A 17,389-nucleotide genomic window follows, 5' to 3' on the forward strand; every position below is an offset into this window, starting at 1 on the left:
ACCACCACCTACTCCCAACACACGGACACGCGCGCCCACAGGCCCACGACGCACCCACGCACACCACCACTCGAAACCCCACACTTGCCCGTCACGCGGCGCCCACGCAGCTCCTGCGACGCCCGTGGCCGGCGTCTTCGTGTAACGGCGATAAGTCCCGCCATCCCGCGCCGTGCCTGATCTGCATGTCCCCGCCCCCGTCCCGAAAGGCTCCGCCCCTGGCGGCCCGGAGAGGCTCTGCTGGCGGCGGGGCGATCTGCATGGCCCCGCCCACAGCCCGGCCGGGCTCCTTCCAGGGTCGGAACTTCCAAACGCGGAAGACCCGGCAGAAGGGCGGGAAATGCGGAACCGGCGGGAAATGCGGAACTGGCGCGGAACGGCCGCCGTGTCCAGGAATTTGCACCTGCCGGAGCCGAGCAGCAGAGCCAGCGTTGCCGAGGAAGGGGGACTTTTGAGGGACAAGCGCCGTTTCCCCCGAACGCGGCACCGGGGGAAACGTCCATCCCTGAGGCTCCTGCCCCTGGACCGTCAGGCACGTCCGTGGCCGGGCAGGACGGCGCAGGGTCAGCCGCTCCGACTGGTGGTGGCACGAGGGGTCCTGGTGTCCAAGGACACGCGGACACATCCCTGACCCGCAGAGAGAGAGGATCTCTGGCTCTTTCCTCCCCAGGGAGCTGGGTCCCTTCTAGGGACCTTAAAAGCCTCTGCCCTCGAGAATTATGACAATCCAGGCAGGGGGTTGGGATGGAGACAGGTTCGCTGCCATCCTGCAGCACGCCCAACCCCTTGAACTGAAGCACTGAAGGCAGCTGGGGTGGGCAAGGGGCCGGAGGGGACCCAGCCGGGACAGCTGACCCCAGGGGTATTGCACACTGTGTGCTGTCCTGCTCAGGGATAAAAGGGTAGGATGGGATAGGGTAGGGTCCCCTTCCCAGCTGGAAGGGACCTACAAGGATCATCTGGTCCAACTGCCTGACCGCTTCAGGGCTGACCAAAAGTTAAAGCACGTTGTTAAGGGCATTGCCCAAATGCCTCTTAAACCCTGACAGGCTTGGGGCATTGACCACCTCTTCAGGAAGCCTGTTCCGGGGTTTGAACACCCTCTCGGTAAAGAAATGCTTCCTCACGTCAAGTCTGAACCTCTCCCGATGCAGCTTTGAACCATTCCCAGGCGTCCTGTCCCTGGATCCCAGGGAGAAGAGCTCAGCACCTCCCTCTCCACGTCCCCTCCTCAGGAAGCTGCAGAGAGGTCGCCCCTCAGCCTCCTTCTCTCCAAACCAGACCAACCCAGAGTCCTCGGCCGCTCCTCAGAGGACATGCCTTCCAGCCCCATCACCAGCATCGCTGCCCTCCTCTTGGAGGCGTTCGAGGACCTGAACAGCCTTCTCAAACGGTGGGGCCCAGCACTGCACACAGTACTCGAGGTGAGGCCGCACCAGGGCTGAATTCAGCGGGACAATCCCCTCTCTTGGATCCCCTCTCTTGGCCGCTGCTCACGCTGTCTTTGATGCCCCCCGGGATGCGGTTTGCCCTCTGGGCTGCCAGGGCACACTGCCGGCTCCTGTTGAGCTGCTGCCGACCAGCACCGCCAGGTCCCTTTCTGCAGGGCTGCTCTCCAGCCACTCCTCTCCCAGTTTAGGCTTGTGCCTGGCATTACTCCGTCCCCGGTACAGAATCTGGCATTTGTTCTTGCTCAGTTTCATGCTGTTGATGATTTCCCAATGCTCCAAGCTATCTAGAGGCCTCTGCAAGGCCTCTTGTCCCTCGAGAGAGTCAGCAGCACCTTCCAGTTTGGTGTCTGTCGTGGTTTAACCCCAGCCAGCAACTAAACACCACACAGCCGCTCACTCCCTCCCCCCCCCCCAGTGGGATGGGTACAGCAGCACTGTACCAGCTACTAGGAAGACAGTTAACTCTATCCCAGCTGAAACCAGGACAGTATCATCAGTGAACTTGCTAATGGTGCATTCAACTCCTGGATCCAGATCATTGATAAATGTATCGAACAGAACTGGCCCTAGGATTGAGCCCTGAGGAACACTGCTGGTGACTGGTCACCAGCCCGCTGTAGCCCCATTCGCTGCGGCCCTTTGAGCCCTGCCGTCCAGCCCGTGCTTCACCCAGCGCACCGTGAACCCGCTCATCCCACGGCTGGACAGCTTGTCCAGACAGATGCTGGGAGGGACAGTATCAAAAGCCTTACTGAAATCCAGAACTACCTCCATCCCTTCCCTTCATCCCCTGGGCAGGTGACCTTATTGTAGAAGGATATCAAATTAGTTCAACAGGACTTTCCCTTCAGGAACCCATGCCAACCATGCCTGACAATTGCATTGTTCTTTAAAAGCCTTGCCATAGGGCCCAGGATGATCTTCCCCGTAATTTTTCCAGGAACTGAGGTTAGACTAAGGTCTAGTGTTTACCTGGATCTTACCTCATGCCCTTCTTGTCAATTGGAATAGCACTGGCCAGCTTCCAGTCAGCAGGGACCTCCCCAGACCGCCCAGACCTTCGGTAGCTGACCGAGGGGATCCTGCCAAAACCTCCGCCAGCTCCTTCCGCCCTCTGGGGCGAATCCCACCGGGCCCCATAGAGTCGCGACGACGTCGCGTCCTGTTCCCCCACCGCGGTCCGGGACCCCCCGCTCTACTCGGCGTGCTCAGAGGCAGGGCTATGCTATAGTACGCACCACTGGAAACACCTCCGTGCAGCAATCGCTTTTCCTCTTAAAACTCTGTTTTTGTTCACCGCCAAGCCAGGGGAGAGCGCGAACGCAGTCCCCCACTACCACAAATTATGCAGTCGAGTTTCCCGCATTTGGGGAAATCGCAGGGGTCAGCACACCCGGAGTGCAGGGGATGAGCCTCGCCCTGGGAAAACCACCTGCCTGATCATGGTGTCTCCCCTGCCAGGTAAGTATGCCTGCCCTCACGCCCGACAACGCCGCACGCACCACCACCTACTCCCAACACACGGACACGCGCGCCCACAGGCCCACGACGCACCCACGCACACCACCACTCGAAACCCCACACTTGCCCGTCACGCGGCGCCCACGCAGCTCCTGCGACGCCCGTGGCCGGCGTCTTCGTGTAACGGCGATAAGTCCCGCCATCCCGCGCCGTGCCTGATCTGCATGTCCCCGCCCCCGTCCCGAAAGGCTCCGCCCCTGGCGGCCCGGAGAGGCTCTGCTGGCGGCGGGGCGATCTGCATGGCCCCGCCCACAGCCCGGCCGGGCTCCTTCCAGGGTCGGAACTTCCAAACGCGGAAGACCCGGCAGAAGGGCGGGAAATGCGGAACCGGCGGGAAATGCGGAACTGGCGCGGAACGGCCGCCGTGTCCAGGAATTTGCACCTGCCGGAGCCGAGCAGCAGAGCCAGCGTTGCCGAGGAAGGGGGGCTTGGGCGGGACAAGTGTCGCTCCCCCCAAACGCAGCACTGGGGGAAACGTCCATCCCTGCGGCTCCTGCCCCTGGACCGTCAGGCACGTCCGTGGCCGGGCAGGACGGCGCAGGGTCAGCCGCTCCGACTGGTGGTGGCACGAGGGGTCCTGGTGTCCAAGGACACGCGGACACATCCCTGACCCGCAGAGAGAGAGGATCTCTGGCTCTTTCCTCCCCAGGGAGCTGGGTCCCTTCTAGGGACCTTAAAAGCCTCTGCCCTCGAGAATTATGACAATCCAGGCAGGGGGTTGGGATGGAGACAGGTTCGCTGCCATCCTGCAGCACGCCCAACCCCTTGAACTGAAGCACTGAAGGCAGCTGGGGTGGGCAAGGGGCCGGAGGGGACCCAGCCGGGACAGCTGACCCCAGGGGTATTGCACACTGTGTGCTGTCCTGCTCAGGGATAAAAGGGTAGGATGGGATAGGGTAGGGTCCCCTTCCCAGCTGGAAGGGACCTACAAGGATCATCTGGTCCAACTGCCTGACCGCTTCAGGGCTGACCAAAAGTTAAAGCACGTTGTTAAGGGCATTGCCCAAATGCCTCTTAAACCCTGACAGGCTTGGGGCATTGACCACCTCTTCAGGAAGCCTGTTCCGGGGTTTGAACACCCTCTCGGTAAAGAAATGCTTCCTCACGTCAAGTCTGAACCTCTCCCGATGCAGCTTTGAACCATTCCCAGGCGTCCTGTCCCTGGATCCCAGGGAGAAGAGCTCAGCACCTCCCTCTCCACGTCCCCTCCTCAGGAAGCTGCAGAGAGGTCGCCCCTCAGCCTCCTTCTCTCCAAACCAGACCAACCCAGAGTCCTCGGCCGCTCCTCAGAGGACATGCCTTCCAGCCCCATCACCAGCATCGCTGCCCTCCTCTTGGAGGCGTTCGAGGACCTGAACAGCCTTCTCAAACGGTGGGGCCCAGCACTGCACACAGTACTCGAGGTGAGGCCGCACCAGGGCTGAATTCAGCGGGACAATCCCCTCTCTTGGATCCCCTCTCTTGGCCGCTGCTCACGCTGTCTTTGATGCCCCCCGGGATGCGGTTTGCCCTCTGGGCTGCCAGGGCACACTGCCGGCTCCTGTTGAGCTGCTGCCGACCAGCACCGCCAGGTCCCTTTCTGCAGGGCTGCTCTCCAGCCACTCCTCTCCCAGTTTAGGCTTGTGCCTGGCATTACTCCGTCCCCGGTACAGAATCTGGCATTTGTTCTTGCTCAGTTTCATGCTGTTGATGATTTCCCAATGCTCCAAGCTATCTAGAGGCCTCTGCAAGGCCTCTTGTCCCTCGAGAGAGTCAGCAGCACCTTCCAGTTTGGTGTCTGTCGTGGTTTAACCCCAGCCAGCAACTAAACACCACACAGCCGCTCACTCCCTCCCCCCCCCCCAGTGGGATGGGTACAGCAGCACTGTACCAGCTACTAGGAAGACAGTTAACTCTATCCCAGCTGAAACCAGGACAGTATCATCAGTGAACTTGCTAATGGTGCATTCAACTCCTGGATCCAGATCATTGATAAATGTATCGAACAGAACTGGCCCTAGGATTGAGCCCTGAGGAACACTGCTGGTGACTGGTCACCAGCCCGCTGTAGCCCCATTCGCTGCGGCCCTTTGAGCCCTGCCGTCCAGCCCGTGCTTCACCCAGCGCACCGTGAACCCGCTCATCCCACGGCTGGACAGCTTGTCCAGACAGATGCTGGGAGGGACAGTATCAAAAGCCTTACTGAAATCCAGAACTACCTCCATCCCTTCCCTTCATCCCCTGGGCAGGTGACCTTATTGTAGAAGGATATCAAATTAGTTCAACAGGACTTTCCCTTCAGGAACCCATGCCAACCATGCCTGACAATTGCATTGTTCTTTAAAAGCCTTGCCATAGGGCCCAGGATGATCTTCCCCGTAATTTTTCCAGGAACTGAGGTTAGACTAAGGTCTAGTGTTTACCTGGATCTTACCTCATGCCCTTCTTGTCAATTGGAATAGCACTGGCCAGCTTCCAGTCAGCAGGGACCTCCCCAGACCGCCCAGACCTTCGGTAGCTGACCGAGGGGATCCTGCCAAAACCTCCGCCAGCTCCTTCCGCCCTCTGGGGCGAATCCCACCGGGCCCCATAGAGTCGCGACGACGTCGCGTCCTGTTCCCCCACCGCGGTCCGGGACCCCCCGCTCTACTCGGCGTGCTCAGAGGCAGGGCTATGCTATAGTACGCACCACTGGAAACACCTCCGTGCAGCAATCGCTTTTCCTCTTAAAACTCTGTTTTTGTTCACCGCCAAGCCAGGGGAGAGCGCGAACGCAGTCCCCCACTACCGCAAATTATGCAGTCGAGTTTCCCGCATTTGGGGAAATCGCAGGGGTCAGCACACCCGGAGTGCAGGGGATGAGCCTCGCCCTGGGAAAACCACCTGCCTGATCATGGTGTCTCCCCTGCCAGGTAAGTATGCCTGCCCTCACGCCCGACAACGCCGCACGCACCACCACCTACTCCCAACACACGGACACGCGCGCTCACAGGCCCACGACGCACCCACGCACACCACCACTCGAAACCCCACACTTGCCCGTCACGCGGCGCCCACGCAGCTCCTGCGACGCCCGTGGCCGGCGTCTTCTTGTAACGGCGATAAGTCCCGCCATCCCGCGCCGTGCCTGATCTGCATGCACACGCCCCCGTCCCGCAAAGCCCCGCCCCTGGCGGCCCGGAGAGCCTCTGCCGCCGGCGGCGCGATCTGCATGGCCCCGCCCCCGGCCGTGGGTCGGCTGGCGTCCGTCTGTCCCTGTCGCCGGGCGCCCACCGCGGAGCCGACGCTCCCCACAGGCCTCACAGGCCTCACAGGCCCCCGCGCCGCTGTCGGGCTCGGCTGCTCCCACGGTGGCACCGGCCCCGTGTGGCGCGGGCAACATTTGCCTCCTGCAGCCCACCGGCACCTCCGCCATCACGGTGGCCGATCACAGGTCACCGAGCGTGGCTCACGGTGGATGACGCTCTGCCAGCTGGCGTGGCACGCCTGCACCGTCCCGTCGGGCCCTGGCGCTCGTGTGCATCTGGGCTGCTGCAGCGCTCCCTGCCCTGATCCCCGTCCTGGGGCACACCGTCCCTGCTCCAGCCTTTCCCCGCTCTCGGGGTGCTGGGACCCCAAAGCCCGGGGTGACGCCTCCGCCTCTGCCACCTCCGGTGTCACCAGGTCCCCCGCGTACAGCACCCTGCCCACGCTCTCCGGCACCCCTGGCCGCTCGGCTCCCGCGGGGCTTCACCTCGCCCGGCCTGGTCCCCGGGGCCGGGACGCGCCTGCTGCCCCCCCGGTCGCCCTCCCGGCTGCGGCCTCGGCACGCTCCCCGCGCCGCCCGAGCTTCGCCGGGGACCCGCTGGCCGTCCCCGCGGCGCTCCCGACGCTGTGGCCTGGGTTGGAGGGACGACGCCCCGAGTCCTGTCACGACTATCGCCGACGCGGCGGGCGCGGTCGGGGGGGCACCTCCGCGGGCGGCCGGGGAGGGGCGGGGGGAGCGCTCCCCGAGGCCGCCCGGTGGCGCTGCCCTGCGCGCGTGACCCGGGGCGGGGCCTTGGGGACAGGGGCGTGGCTTCGCAGATCGCGCCGCCGGCGGCAGAGGCTCTCCGGGCCGCCAGGGGCGGGGCTTTGCGGGACGGGGGCGTGTGCATGCAGATCAGGCACGGCGCGGGATGGCGGGACTTATCGCCGTTACACGAAGACGCCGGCCACGGGCGTCGCAGGAGCTGCGTGGGCGCCGCGTGACGGGCAAGTGTGGGGTTTCGAGTGGTGGTGTGCGTGGGTGCGTCGTGGGCCTGTGAGCGCGCGTGTCCGTGTGTTGGGAGTAGGTGGTGGTGCGTGCGGCGTTGTCGGGCGTGAGAGGAGGCATACTTACCTGGCAGGGGAGACACCATGATCAGGCAGGTGGTTTTCCCAGGGCGAGGCTCATCCCCTGCACTCCGGGTGTGCTGACCCCTGCGATTTCCCCAAATGCGGGAAACTCGACTGCATAATTTGTGGTAGTGGGGGACTGCGTTCGCGCTCTCCCCTGGCTTGGCGGTGAACAAAAACAGAGCCTTTATACGGAAAACCAGCCTGCGAGCAGTAGTAAGCGCAACTCTGTGTCGCGGGAGCGAGGGGGGCTCGATGTCTCTCGTCCCTACCACGGTGTTCCCCTATCTCGGAGGCCGTGCTGGGGCGCACCATCTCCTTACGTGACAGCTCCCGCCCTCCAAACGGGGGCGGGGGGGTCCTGAAGCACCAAGAGGCCTGGCCCAGGGACCCGCCCCACAGCAGGATCCAGCCCAGGGGTCTGGAGGGGCCGGTGCCCTGCGATGCTCCGCTGGCCCCTCCCCCGGGGGAGGGGGGGCGGGCAGCCCAGCACTGCACCCATACCCAGGCCCAGCAGCTCCTGCAGCACCCAGGCTGCGCACAGGGCCCGGAGCCAGGCCACAGACGGGGAAGACAACGTTTTACCACACGAGTTTATTTTAAATAAAACTTAACACAGATGCAGGCTTTGCAACCGGAGTGACGGACCAGACAAGCGATGCAACAGGGAGAACGACGGCCAGGGCAGGCGCCGCGTGCCACTCTTGGCAAACCCACCCCGGCACCCCACAGGGTGGGAGACCCAGCCAGTCCAGCTATAGGGGGTGGTCCTCGGTGGCTGTGGGCGAGGGCAATGGGGCCCCGTGGCGGGGAGAGGGGCACCACTGTCCCCATGCCTCAGAGGGAATGCGCTCCCACTCCGGGATCCTCTGTCCTGGCCTGTGGTGACCAGGTGCCCCCGCTGCCTGCACCTGCCCGCGCAGGCAGGCGGCCGCGGCCACGTCCTCAGCCCGGCCAGGGTTTTTCACCTTCCCAGGAACCTGAAGCAACACCTCCCTCCTCCGAGCCACGTCCTCCCCGCTGCCCGCAGGCTGCCGAGCAGGCACCGACCCCCATGCAGCAGTCCCAGCCCCCATCCCCGGGCACCGGGGATGGCAGGATGCAGGCAGCGCAGGCAGCACACGAGCACGCTCCACCCCAGGAAAACACCCCGAGGATTCGGTCTTTCACTCTCACACAGCGGGGCAGGCGGGGACACCGGGGCGGCTGCGGCACTCACACCGGAGGGGACAACGGAAATAAATACGGGGTGGGGGTGGCGAGGGCCAGGCCCCGGGCACGGCGGCCAGAGCCCGTCCCCACCCCCCAGTCCCCGCCATAGGTACAGCCGTGCTCCTCGCTGGATGGACATCTATTTATTATGGAGACAGTGGATTCCCACCGGAGCTGCTGGACGCCGAGGCCGTGGGCTCGGCTGCCGGAGACCGTGATGGCGTGTGACAGTGCAGGGCGAGGCGCACAGGCTCAGACCTCAAATGTCTATGGTGGGGGAACGGCGCGGGGCGTCGCGGGGCATGGGAGCGTGCCGGGGCTAGTACTCGTCCTGGTCCTCTGGCTGCTGCTCCTCCAGCTCGTCATCCTCCGGTGGGGCGAAGCCCTCCTGGCAGGGGAGGGGGCACAGGCGGCCGTCAGCCCGGGCGGCTCCCGCCTCGTCCCCTCCCGGCACAGCGCAAGGGCTTCGGCAAAGCCCAAAGCCACCCTGGGCACCGCAGGGAGCGAAGGAGGCCAGAGGCTGAAAGCAGCCGTGGGGAAGGGGGGTCTCATCCCAGGGAAGCCCAGAGAGCAGGATGAGGGTCCCAGGGCGGGGGGGGTATGTGCAGCAGTGCCCGGCCCTCACCTCCGTGGCATAGAGGACGCTGATGATGCCGGTGATGATGGGGCTGTTCTCGTTCTCGTGCTCCTGGCAGATCAGCTCGATGTCCCGCAGTTTGCTGAAGTAGAAATCCCGCTCCTTCTCCAGTCCGTCCACTGTCAGCTTCAGGTCCATCAGCTGTGGTGGGAGACGGGGGGCCAGACCCTTCAGCTCGAGGCCGGGAGGGGGCCGCTCCCCCGTACCCAGGGCGGCTCAGCACCATCCCCTCCCTCCCACGCCGGGGCATCCCCCGGCCCTGCCGGCAGCCGGGCGCCGGCAGCAGTGGGCACAGGCCCTGCCTACCTGCTGGTTGAGCTCCAGGATCTGCGCGTCGGCCTCGGTGCCCCCGTTACGGGCCGCGGGGGAGTTTTTCCGGAGGATGCTGCTGGGGACGTTGCTGAGGCGGGCCGGGTTGGGCGTGCTCTTGGGGCCGGTGGGAGAGGTCCTCTGGGGGACTTGACAGCAGATGGGGACCAATGGGTTAATGCAGGCCCGGGGGGCTGCCGGCAGGGACCCCCCCCCCCGCTTCGTGCGGGGTGGCAGGGGCCCGGAGGTAGCAGCAGGCAGCAAGGGCAGGCAGAGCACTCGGGGCTGAGCCACGACTCCGGGCTGTCCTGCCTTCAGCCTCCCCCCCCGCCTCAGATTCCCCTGGCAGATCTCACCCCCAGCCCCCTCGAGGGGTGCTCGTAGCCTGGCTGGGGTTTGCAGCGGGATCGGGGGGGGTCCGGCCCTTGAGATGCTCCCATGGGTTGGCACAGGGAGCCCACGATGCCCACGGAGCATCGCCCGCGGCCGGGAGCATCCTGGCTGCGCAGCGGCACTCGGGCACCGCGGCGGGATGGCAGCCGTGGCGGGGTGGCCTGGGGGGACAAACCCCCCACCAGGCCCGGGGTGGGCAGGAAGGAGGAGGCAGCCGAGCCCTGCCCAGCTCCCCACGGGTCCCTCCGCCGTCCCCTCCGTCCCGGGTGTCCCTGCAGACCCGCTCGGCCCCCCCCCAGGTCGCAGGCAGGCAGGCAGCAGAGCGGGGTGCAGGCAGGGGCGGGGGGGACGCCTGGCCGTGGCCAGAGCGATGTGGGGTGCAGGAGGCCGGGCGGGAGGGCGGGGGGGGGGGGGGCAGCGCTCGCCGGGGGGGACCCGGACATTACCTGCAGTGCCAATGGGTTTCTTGGGTTTGTTGAAGATGTGATCACCTGGGTTTGGGGGGGGCGCGACGTCCTGGCCCTGCCGCGCCAGCAGCGGGTTGTACTCCTTCCCGTCGTAGTTGGCGTCGAAGAACTTCTTAAACCACTGGATGAACTCGAAATTGTCCTGGAACTTGCCCTTCACCAGCCTCTCCACCGCGATGATCTGGAGGGGGGACACGGAGGGGCTGGTGGGGCTGCCCTCCCGGCACGGCCCCCGCCTGGCCGCAGCCCCCCCCAACCGCCCCCATGGACCTACTTTGTCCACTCCCATCTTCTTGAAGGCGGCCTGCAGCACCTTGAAGTTGTGGATGTACTCGTGCTCCAGCTTGGCCTGGAACTTCACCTTCCGCAGGTGGACGCAGCCGGGGAACAGCATGTCCATGAACTGGCAGTAGGCAGCCCCTGCGCCGGGCCCACACCGCAGCGTCAGGGAGGGCCGGCGGCACCCTGCCACCGTCCGTCCCCCCCCCGCCCCGTCTCCGTCCACCCCCCCGGGACCCGCACCCCACCTGAGCAGAGCTGCTCGATCTTGGTGTAGTTGAGCTGGAGGGAGTCGTTGACCCAGGCGAGCATGTCATGGCGGCTCAGGTTCTCGCTGGTCACCGACGTCGAGTACACATTGACGGCCATGCCCCAGCTGCCGAGAGATGGGCGTCACGCCGGCGCCGGCACCCCCGTGTGCCCGCCAGCCCGGCCCCGCTCCGTTCCATGGGTGGCAGGACTTGGGGCGCCTGTCCCACCCAGGCTCCAGCACCTGGGGACACTGGGGCCAGGCTGCCATAGTGTAGCCCGTGGGACCCCCCCCCCACCCCGGCTGCACCCCCAGGGCATAAGGGTCCATGGCAGCCCCATGGTGTCCCACCCGGCCAGGCGGACCCCCATCCCGAGCAGGGGTACAGCCCTGGGGGAGCTGGGTCCCAGGCTGCCGCTGGGAGCAGGACCCACCGCAGGACACGGATGGGGTGCTGGATGCGGCTCATGGGCAGGGGGGTCCCAAGGGGATGCCGGCACCACCGAGGGCACTGCCCCTGCACCGGGGCACAGCTCCTTCCCTGTGCGTGGCCACGGGGGCCGGTGCCAGCCCATAAGCAGCTTATGGCCCCCCCCTCCCAGCCCTCGGTGGATGCCTAATCTGCCGGGGCCAGGATCGGGGTCCATTAGAGCAGGGCTTAGAGGGGCAACATCTGCCGGCAGGCACGGCCGCAAACCCGCTCCCAGATGGCGGAGGGCTCTGCCTGGGCACCACGGGAGCAGAGACCCCACAGCTGCAGCCCCGGCACAGCAGAGCGCTGGAAAGCCGTGCCGCAGAGCTGGGGAGGGGGGGCACTGAGGCACCGTCCCACCGGTTCTCGCCAAGGGATTTAGAGTGGGGACCGTCCCCGCTGCCAGAGCGGGGTCCCTGTCCCCCCTGCCCCCTCCCCGAGTGCAGTGGGGGCCCATCCCCGCTGCCCCAGCACCTCCCCCCCCAGCAGCAGCATTAATCCGCTTCCCCTCTCCCTGGCGAGGGGGGCTGCAGGGCTCAGGCCCAGCTGCTGGCTGGGGGCTCCCAGGGCGGGGGGGCAGCCCCCTCTCACCCCCCCCCGGCCCTGCTCTCCTGCTGCCGCAGCCCAGGGTGTTGCGTGGGGCCGGCGACGGGGGGCATCGCCTGCACCTTGGGCCTGGGGGGGGGACACCCCCTGTGCAGGAGCTGCTGTCCCCCAGCAGACAGGGGCCATGGGGGCAATGGCAGGGTGGCCGTGGGGTGCTGCCACCTCCCTGGGTGCCCGCTTGCGAGAGGGGAAGGTGCTGGTGGCCGCAGCTCGCCCCCCCCGCCCCCACCCTCAGCACCGTGGTGACTCAGCACCGGTGATGCTGGCCCCGGCACAGCCACACGCCCTGGCCGGTGGAACCGCCACCGGCAGCTGAGCCGGCCCGGACCCCCGCCAGGGCCGGGACCCCCAGCACCCCGTCCCGTCCGGCCCTGCGTGGGGCCACGTCGCCGGCACACAGCCGGGGGTGTCGGTATTTTTAGCCGCGGGAGCAGCTGGAAACGAGGCCCCTGCGGCCACTGCCGGCCCCTGAGCCCCCAGCACGGTGTGGTGGGCACCGTCCCACCCCCTGGCAGCCAGTGAGGACCAAAGCCACCCATCGTGCTGGCCGCAGCGCCCATCCGAACAGCCTAATGCTGCCCGGTGCTGGCTGGGGTGCAGGCAGGGGTCCCCTCCCTCCGGCAGCACCGAGCTGAGTCATGCGCGGCGCAGAGCCAGAGCCACGCGCACTGCGGTGCGGCCGCCGCGGTGCAGCCGGGAAAGCGGCGGCGCTTGCCTGCTGCCGGAGTGGGCAGGGGGCTGGCAGGCTTGGGGGGGGTGCTGCTGCGGGGCAGGGGGCCACCTGCCCACCGCGGCGAGGAGCCAGCGGCCGGCTGACACCCCCCCACCCCGCCATCGCCGTCCTTTCCCAAAATAGCTGGGAGCAGCTGCCAGCACCCTGCGCACACGGCAGAGCCGGAGCGGGGTTGGGCCGAGTGCCGGAGCCTTCCCGGCAGGATCTGGCCGCCACGCTGAGCCACGGGGGCCAGGTCTCACCCCACTCGAGTTGGGGGGATGCATGGCGCACGCCGTGGGGTGCATGCCATGTGAAGGGGTGCACGTGCAAGATGGGGCACACGCTGCCAGATGGGGCACACGCTGCCAGCACCGGGGTGGGCACAGAGCCACAAGCGAGCCCCCCAGCCTCCACCACAGCCCCACACGTTGGGACGCCCTGCATGGCCGGGTCTGCAGGGACCCTCCCCACACCACAGCTGGGGGGGGGGCAGGCAGGCAGCCCCCCACTAGGGATGCTCTCTGGGCAGGTGAGGCAGTGCAGAGCCCAGGAGCGCACCCCCCGAGTGGGGCTGGCTTGAAGACGCCCTCCCCGCACGGTTGCAGCCCCCGACGGCATCCCAGTGCCGGCACCAGTGGGGTGCAGTCTTGGCAGAAACCTCGGCTGCTCCCGGGCACCCTCCTCATCACCTCGCCAAGCGGGAGGGAGCATCTGCGCCCTCACCCCTCCCCACCTGGGATTTCCACTGCACTTCCCGGCAGGCTGCCGGCATTGGTGCCCCTTTGCCAAAGCAAACCAAGGCCCATGCCGACAGCCGCAGGAACGGGTTTCACAGCGGGATGAATTCAGGCTTCGTCGCGCCAGCCGCTCCCCGGCGTGCCGCTGCCAGCTGCACCCCGACTCCCATGCGTGCCACCACACGTGCAAGCCCGGCAGGGAGAACCCTGACCCCGCTCGGGCACGCGGCACCACCGAGCACGGGCATGTCCCAGCCCCAAGCAGCCGGTGGTGAGGTGAGGCAGCCGGAGCTGCCGGTGCTGCGAGGGGATGCTTGCCGGGGCGCGCGGTGCCACCCTGCTCATTTCCACCCTCTGAAATGCCACGCTGGGCTTCAAAGCCCTCCGCCGCAGCGCCGAGCACGCCCCGGCATAATGACAGGGAAGCCAACGCTTGCGCCAGCCCTCCGGCCGGGGCAGGAGCCGGCCCCGCTGCCCACCCCAGCCCTGACGCCGGGTGATGGACGCACCCACAAGGCAGGGAGCCTCCGGCCCGGCCGGTTTGCAGGTTGCCTCTGCCGCTGGCTTTTGCGAAAAAATAATAAAAATAAGAATTTAGCCCCGATTCCCGGCAAGCCGTGGGGAGAGGAGCTGTTCCGGCACAGGGCTCGGCACACGGCTGCCTCGGCAGTGGGCAAGTGCCGGCCCAGCTCTGCAGGTGCCGGGTCCCTGGGGAGCAGCGGCTGGCTGGGCAGTGCGGCTCCTGCCACCTGCCCTTGATGCCGGCCGTGCCTCCGCCACGCAGGCAGGTTGCAGGCAGCGGCGGTGCAGGGAATGCGGGGGTCTGGGGCGCAGCCCTCGCCACACACGGCAGCCCCCCCGCCCCGTGCCGCCTGCGCAGGGCGCCCGGCCAGCCGTGCTGACGGGGCAGAGGGGACGCTTACCGCTGCATTTTAATTGTCCGGCCGCCGAGCTGCTAATCAAGGCCCAACGGCGAACAAAACACTCGGGCGCGTGTCTCTGCCCCGTCCCGCCGGCGCTGCCGGGGCGCGGAGAGGTCGTCCAGCCCGGCTCCTCGTGCCGACGCTGCCGGGGAGGCGGCGGCAGGCACCGGCGTCCCACGCCGCAGCCCTCGCCGGGACGGGGCTGGCGCGCTCTGGCCAAACAAAGCGAGAGGAGAATGAGGCCGGCGGCCGCGCCGGCCGTGTTTGCTCAGCACCGAGGCGGTGGTGCCAGCGCCGGCGGCCAAGGCCGGGCACTGACCGCGCGCTGCAGTGGCTGCCCGGGAGCCGGACGGGCAGTGCCGCCTGCCGAGGCCGCGGGACGGTGCCGGCCCCTCGCTGCCTGCGCCAGCCCGGCAGCACCGCTGTGCCGGGGCGAGCTGGGCTGCTGCGACTCGCAGCTTCTATTTTGGGAGCCGTCCCGGTGGCTTCTCAAGTGACAAATACGCGAGGGGGGTGGCAGACAACCCAGCGGGGGCTGAGCGCCGTGCGGAGCCGCTGCGGTGCTGCCCGGCTGATCTGGCAGCTGGCAGGCAGCCCCAGGCAGCGGGCAGGGTCACCCAGGTGCTGGCAGGGGCGGCCACTCGCCCTCGTCCCCCCGGCCATCGCAGACATCCCCCCCAGCGCCGCTTCCCCCTACCCCGAGGGGAGCATCCCCACGCCACGCCGTGCTGTGCCATGCCATGCCGCGTCAGAGCCCGTGCATGGCAGATGGGTTTGCCCCGGCGCAGACAGCACCCAGCTCCTCGCTGGGTCAACCCCCCAGCACCTTTCCTGGTTTCCCGGCTCTTTAGCCAGCAGCAGCGCCTGTCCCAGCCCGTGGCGAGGGAAACCGGCTGCTCATGCACTGGGAGCTCGTGGCTCCCGATGGCAGTGCTTGGTGTGGCCGCGGTGCCCGGCTGGCGGTGACGGGGGGGAGCATGGGCAGGGTGGCCCAGCCTCACGGGTCCCCCGCCTGCTCCACTCTTGCTAACCTAAATAACTTGAAATAGCAGCGGCAGGAGCATGTGCAGAGCGCTGTGCCGGCGGCAGCGCCTCCCACCGCGCCTGCTCCCCCCTCGCCCGTGCTGGCATCCTTATCCTGCACAGCATCCCTGAAATATTAATGCCGAGTGCCTTTTGATGATTCAAATTGGGTGGTTGTTAGAACCAGCGCAGGGAGAGCTGCTCATCGGCACCCCACGGCCAGGGCAGGGGACATCCACGCTGGCAGATCCGTGCCATGGCAGAGCATCCCCCAACCCGGGCAGCCCCTCACCGGCGCGGCGAGGCCCCATGTGCTCCGGCCATACCAGCGCGCCCGTGCCGCTCACCGGGGAGAGCCGTTGCCCCGCCGTGTCCCCATGCGCGCGACGGGAGGGAGCCACTGTGGCGGCACACGACGTCCTGTCACGCCAGGGGGCTGGGGTCTGCGCGCCCCGCACCGCCACTTTGGGGACCTGCTCTTTCCCACCCGGCGAGAAGGTCATCGGCAGGAGATGGGGCTGCACGTCCCCCAGGGACGGCGGGGGGGGGGCACCGGGAAGGACACCGTGCCCCCCTCACCGCAGCGGGCACCCTTTGGTGCTTGCGCTGCCATCCAGCCAGCAAAGGGCTGCCCATGCCCTGCTCAGCCCCGGCATGGCACTGTGCCGGAGCCACCGCTGCCATCCCAACCGGGAGGACGGGAGCGCGTCACGCTTTGGCAGGTCACCGCGATGGCCGCCCCGCCGTCCTGGGCTGCTCTGGCCGAGCTGGTGCCACGCAGCCTCTGCCTGCCCGTCCCGCGAGCATCACCCCGCACCGGCACCTGGCAGGACAGGGCAGCGTGAACCCCGCACCCGGTGGCGACCCGGCTGATACCCGGTAACCGGCGGTGATGCCTGGGCCCCGGTGATGCCCGGTAACCAGCAGTGATGCCCGGTAACCGGCGGTGATGCCCAGGCCGGTGCTCTGCGGTGCCGGGTGGCCCCGCCAGTGCCGGGACTACAGCTCCCGGCGTGCCATGCCGTGCCGTGCCGTGCCATACCGTACCGTACCGTACCGGGGCCGCGGCCCTACGAGAGACGCAGCCAGGGCGCAGGGGCGGCCGCCGCTGAGTCAGGACGGACGCTGCCGCCGCCACCGGCACCACGGGACCCGGCCGCCCCAGGTCCCCGGCCTCACGGCTCCAGCCCCGGCCCGGCTGCCCCTCCCCCGGCCCCGGTCACGGCCGCTCCATCCCCGTGCCCCCCCACCTGTCACGGCCGCTCCATCACCGGCGCCACCGGACGGACACCGCCCCCCCCCCCGCGCCACGGTCGCTCCATCCCCCAGCCCCGCCCGCTCCATCACCCGAGGTCCCGGCGCGTCCCCCCCCCCCCCCCCTCCCCTCCGCCCCGGTCCCGGGGGGCGGCGCCGGCCGGTGCCGGGATGCGGGTGATGGCGGCGGCCCGGTACGGCGCTGTCCGGTCCCTCCCCTCCCCGGCCCGCCCCGCCCGGCGGTAACCGGCCCGCACTCACCGCGCTCGGGCCGCGGCCGCTCCGGCCGCCGCTCCGTTCCCTCCGCACCGCGCCGGGCTCGCCGGGACCGGGCCGGGACCGCACGGGCCGCCCGCGCATGCGCCGCCGCCGCCGCCTCCCCTCCCCGCGGGCGGGACCGGCCTCTGCTCTGCCCCGCCTCCCGCCGCCATGGCAACGGGGCGGGCGACACGCCCCCTCCCGTCGTCCTGGCAACGCCGGCCGCGGCCCTGCCTCTCCCACAGCGCCCCCTGCGGGCGGGCGGCGGCCTCCGCACCGCCGGGACCCCCCGGGACCCCCCCGGGACCCCCAGAGACTCCTGGGACATTTGGGCCCCCCCCCCGTAGCCCGGGGACCCTTGTGACGCGCTTGAGAAACCCCAGAGCCCCCCCCCCGACACCCCAGCGGCTCCCAGGACACCCAGAGCCCCCTGCACCCCGCTCCCCCTCACCTGCACCCCATCCCCGCCCTACAGACCCCCCCCACCTTGCAGCCCTTCATGCACCCGTGTGTGTGTGTGTGTGTGTTTGTGCGAGCGGCGTGTGTG

The 17,389-nt window shown here is 68.0% G+C and overlaps 2 protein-coding genes and 3 non-coding genes across 8 annotated transcripts in view; 2 read left to right on the plus strand and 3 right to left on the minus strand.

Moving 5' to 3' along the window:
* The window catches only part of OST4 (oligosaccharyltransferase complex subunit 4, non-catalytic), a 130,863-nt gene that overhangs the window by 40,704 nt on the left and 72,770 nt on the right, over window positions 1–17,389 (plus strand). The window lies entirely within an intron of this gene.
* LOC128152273 (U1 spliceosomal RNA) lies at window positions 2,757–2,920 on the minus strand. Its single transcript, XR_008238586.1, has one exon. It is a non-coding gene; the product is annotated as a U1 spliceosomal RNA (small nuclear RNA).
* LOC128152262 (U1 spliceosomal RNA) lies at window positions 5,708–5,871 on the minus strand. Its single transcript, XR_008238575.1, has one exon. It is a non-coding gene; the product is annotated as a U1 spliceosomal RNA (small nuclear RNA).
* Window positions 7,304–7,467, plus strand: LOC128152260 (U1 spliceosomal RNA). Its single transcript, XR_008238573.1, has one exon. It is a non-coding gene; the product is annotated as a U1 spliceosomal RNA (small nuclear RNA).
* MAPRE3 (microtubule associated protein RP/EB family member 3) lies at window positions 7,887–16,983 on the minus strand. Of its 4 annotated transcripts, XM_052809555.1 has the most exons (8): window positions 16,846–16,953; window positions 14,308–14,519; window positions 10,853–10,980; window positions 10,600–10,745; window positions 10,305–10,506; window positions 9,463–9,614; window positions 9,145–9,297; window positions 7,887–8,907 (listed from the first exon to the last, which is right to left on the minus strand). In XM_052809555.1, exons 2-8 carry the CDS (start codon window positions 14,313–14,315, stop codon window positions 8,839–8,841), a joined length of 858 nt encoding a protein of 285 aa, XP_052665515.1. In that variant the 5' UTR covers window positions 14,316–14,519; window positions 16,846–16,953; the 3' UTR covers window positions 7,887–8,838. The 4 variants fall into 4 exon arrangements, with proteins under 4 accessions (XP_052665515.1, XP_052665517.1, XP_052665516.1 ...); XM_052809557.1 differs by lacking the exon at window positions 14,308–14,519 and having other exon boundaries at window positions 16,846–16,983; XM_052809556.1 differs by lacking the exons at window positions 14,308–14,519; window positions 16,846–16,953 and adding an exon at window positions 11,289–11,401 and having other exon boundaries at window positions 10,350–10,506.

Source organism: Harpia harpyja, chromosome 15 (assembly GCF_026419915.1).
Source record: "Harpia harpyja isolate bHarHar1 chromosome 15, bHarHar1 primary haplotype, whole genome shotgun sequence".
Classification (NCBI taxonomy): Eukaryota; Metazoa; Chordata; class Aves; order Accipitriformes; family Accipitridae; genus Harpia; species Harpia harpyja.

What these genes read in the sequence shown, in the direction of transcription:
- MAPRE3 (XM_052809554.1), bottom strand. Translation starts at nt 11,323, where the DNA reads ATGAGCCGCATCCAGCACCCCATCCGTGTCCTGCG. An exon ending in CACCCCATCCGTGTCCTGCG is followed by an intron (nt 10,981 to 11,288) that starts GTGGGTCCTGCT and finishes ATCTCTCGGCAG; the next exon opens with CTGGGGCATGGCCGTCAATG. An exon ending in TCCTGGAGCTCAACCAGCAG is followed by an intron (nt 9,298 to 9,462) that starts GTAGGCAGGGCC and finishes CTCCCACCACAG; the next exon opens with CTGATGGACCTGAAGCTGAC.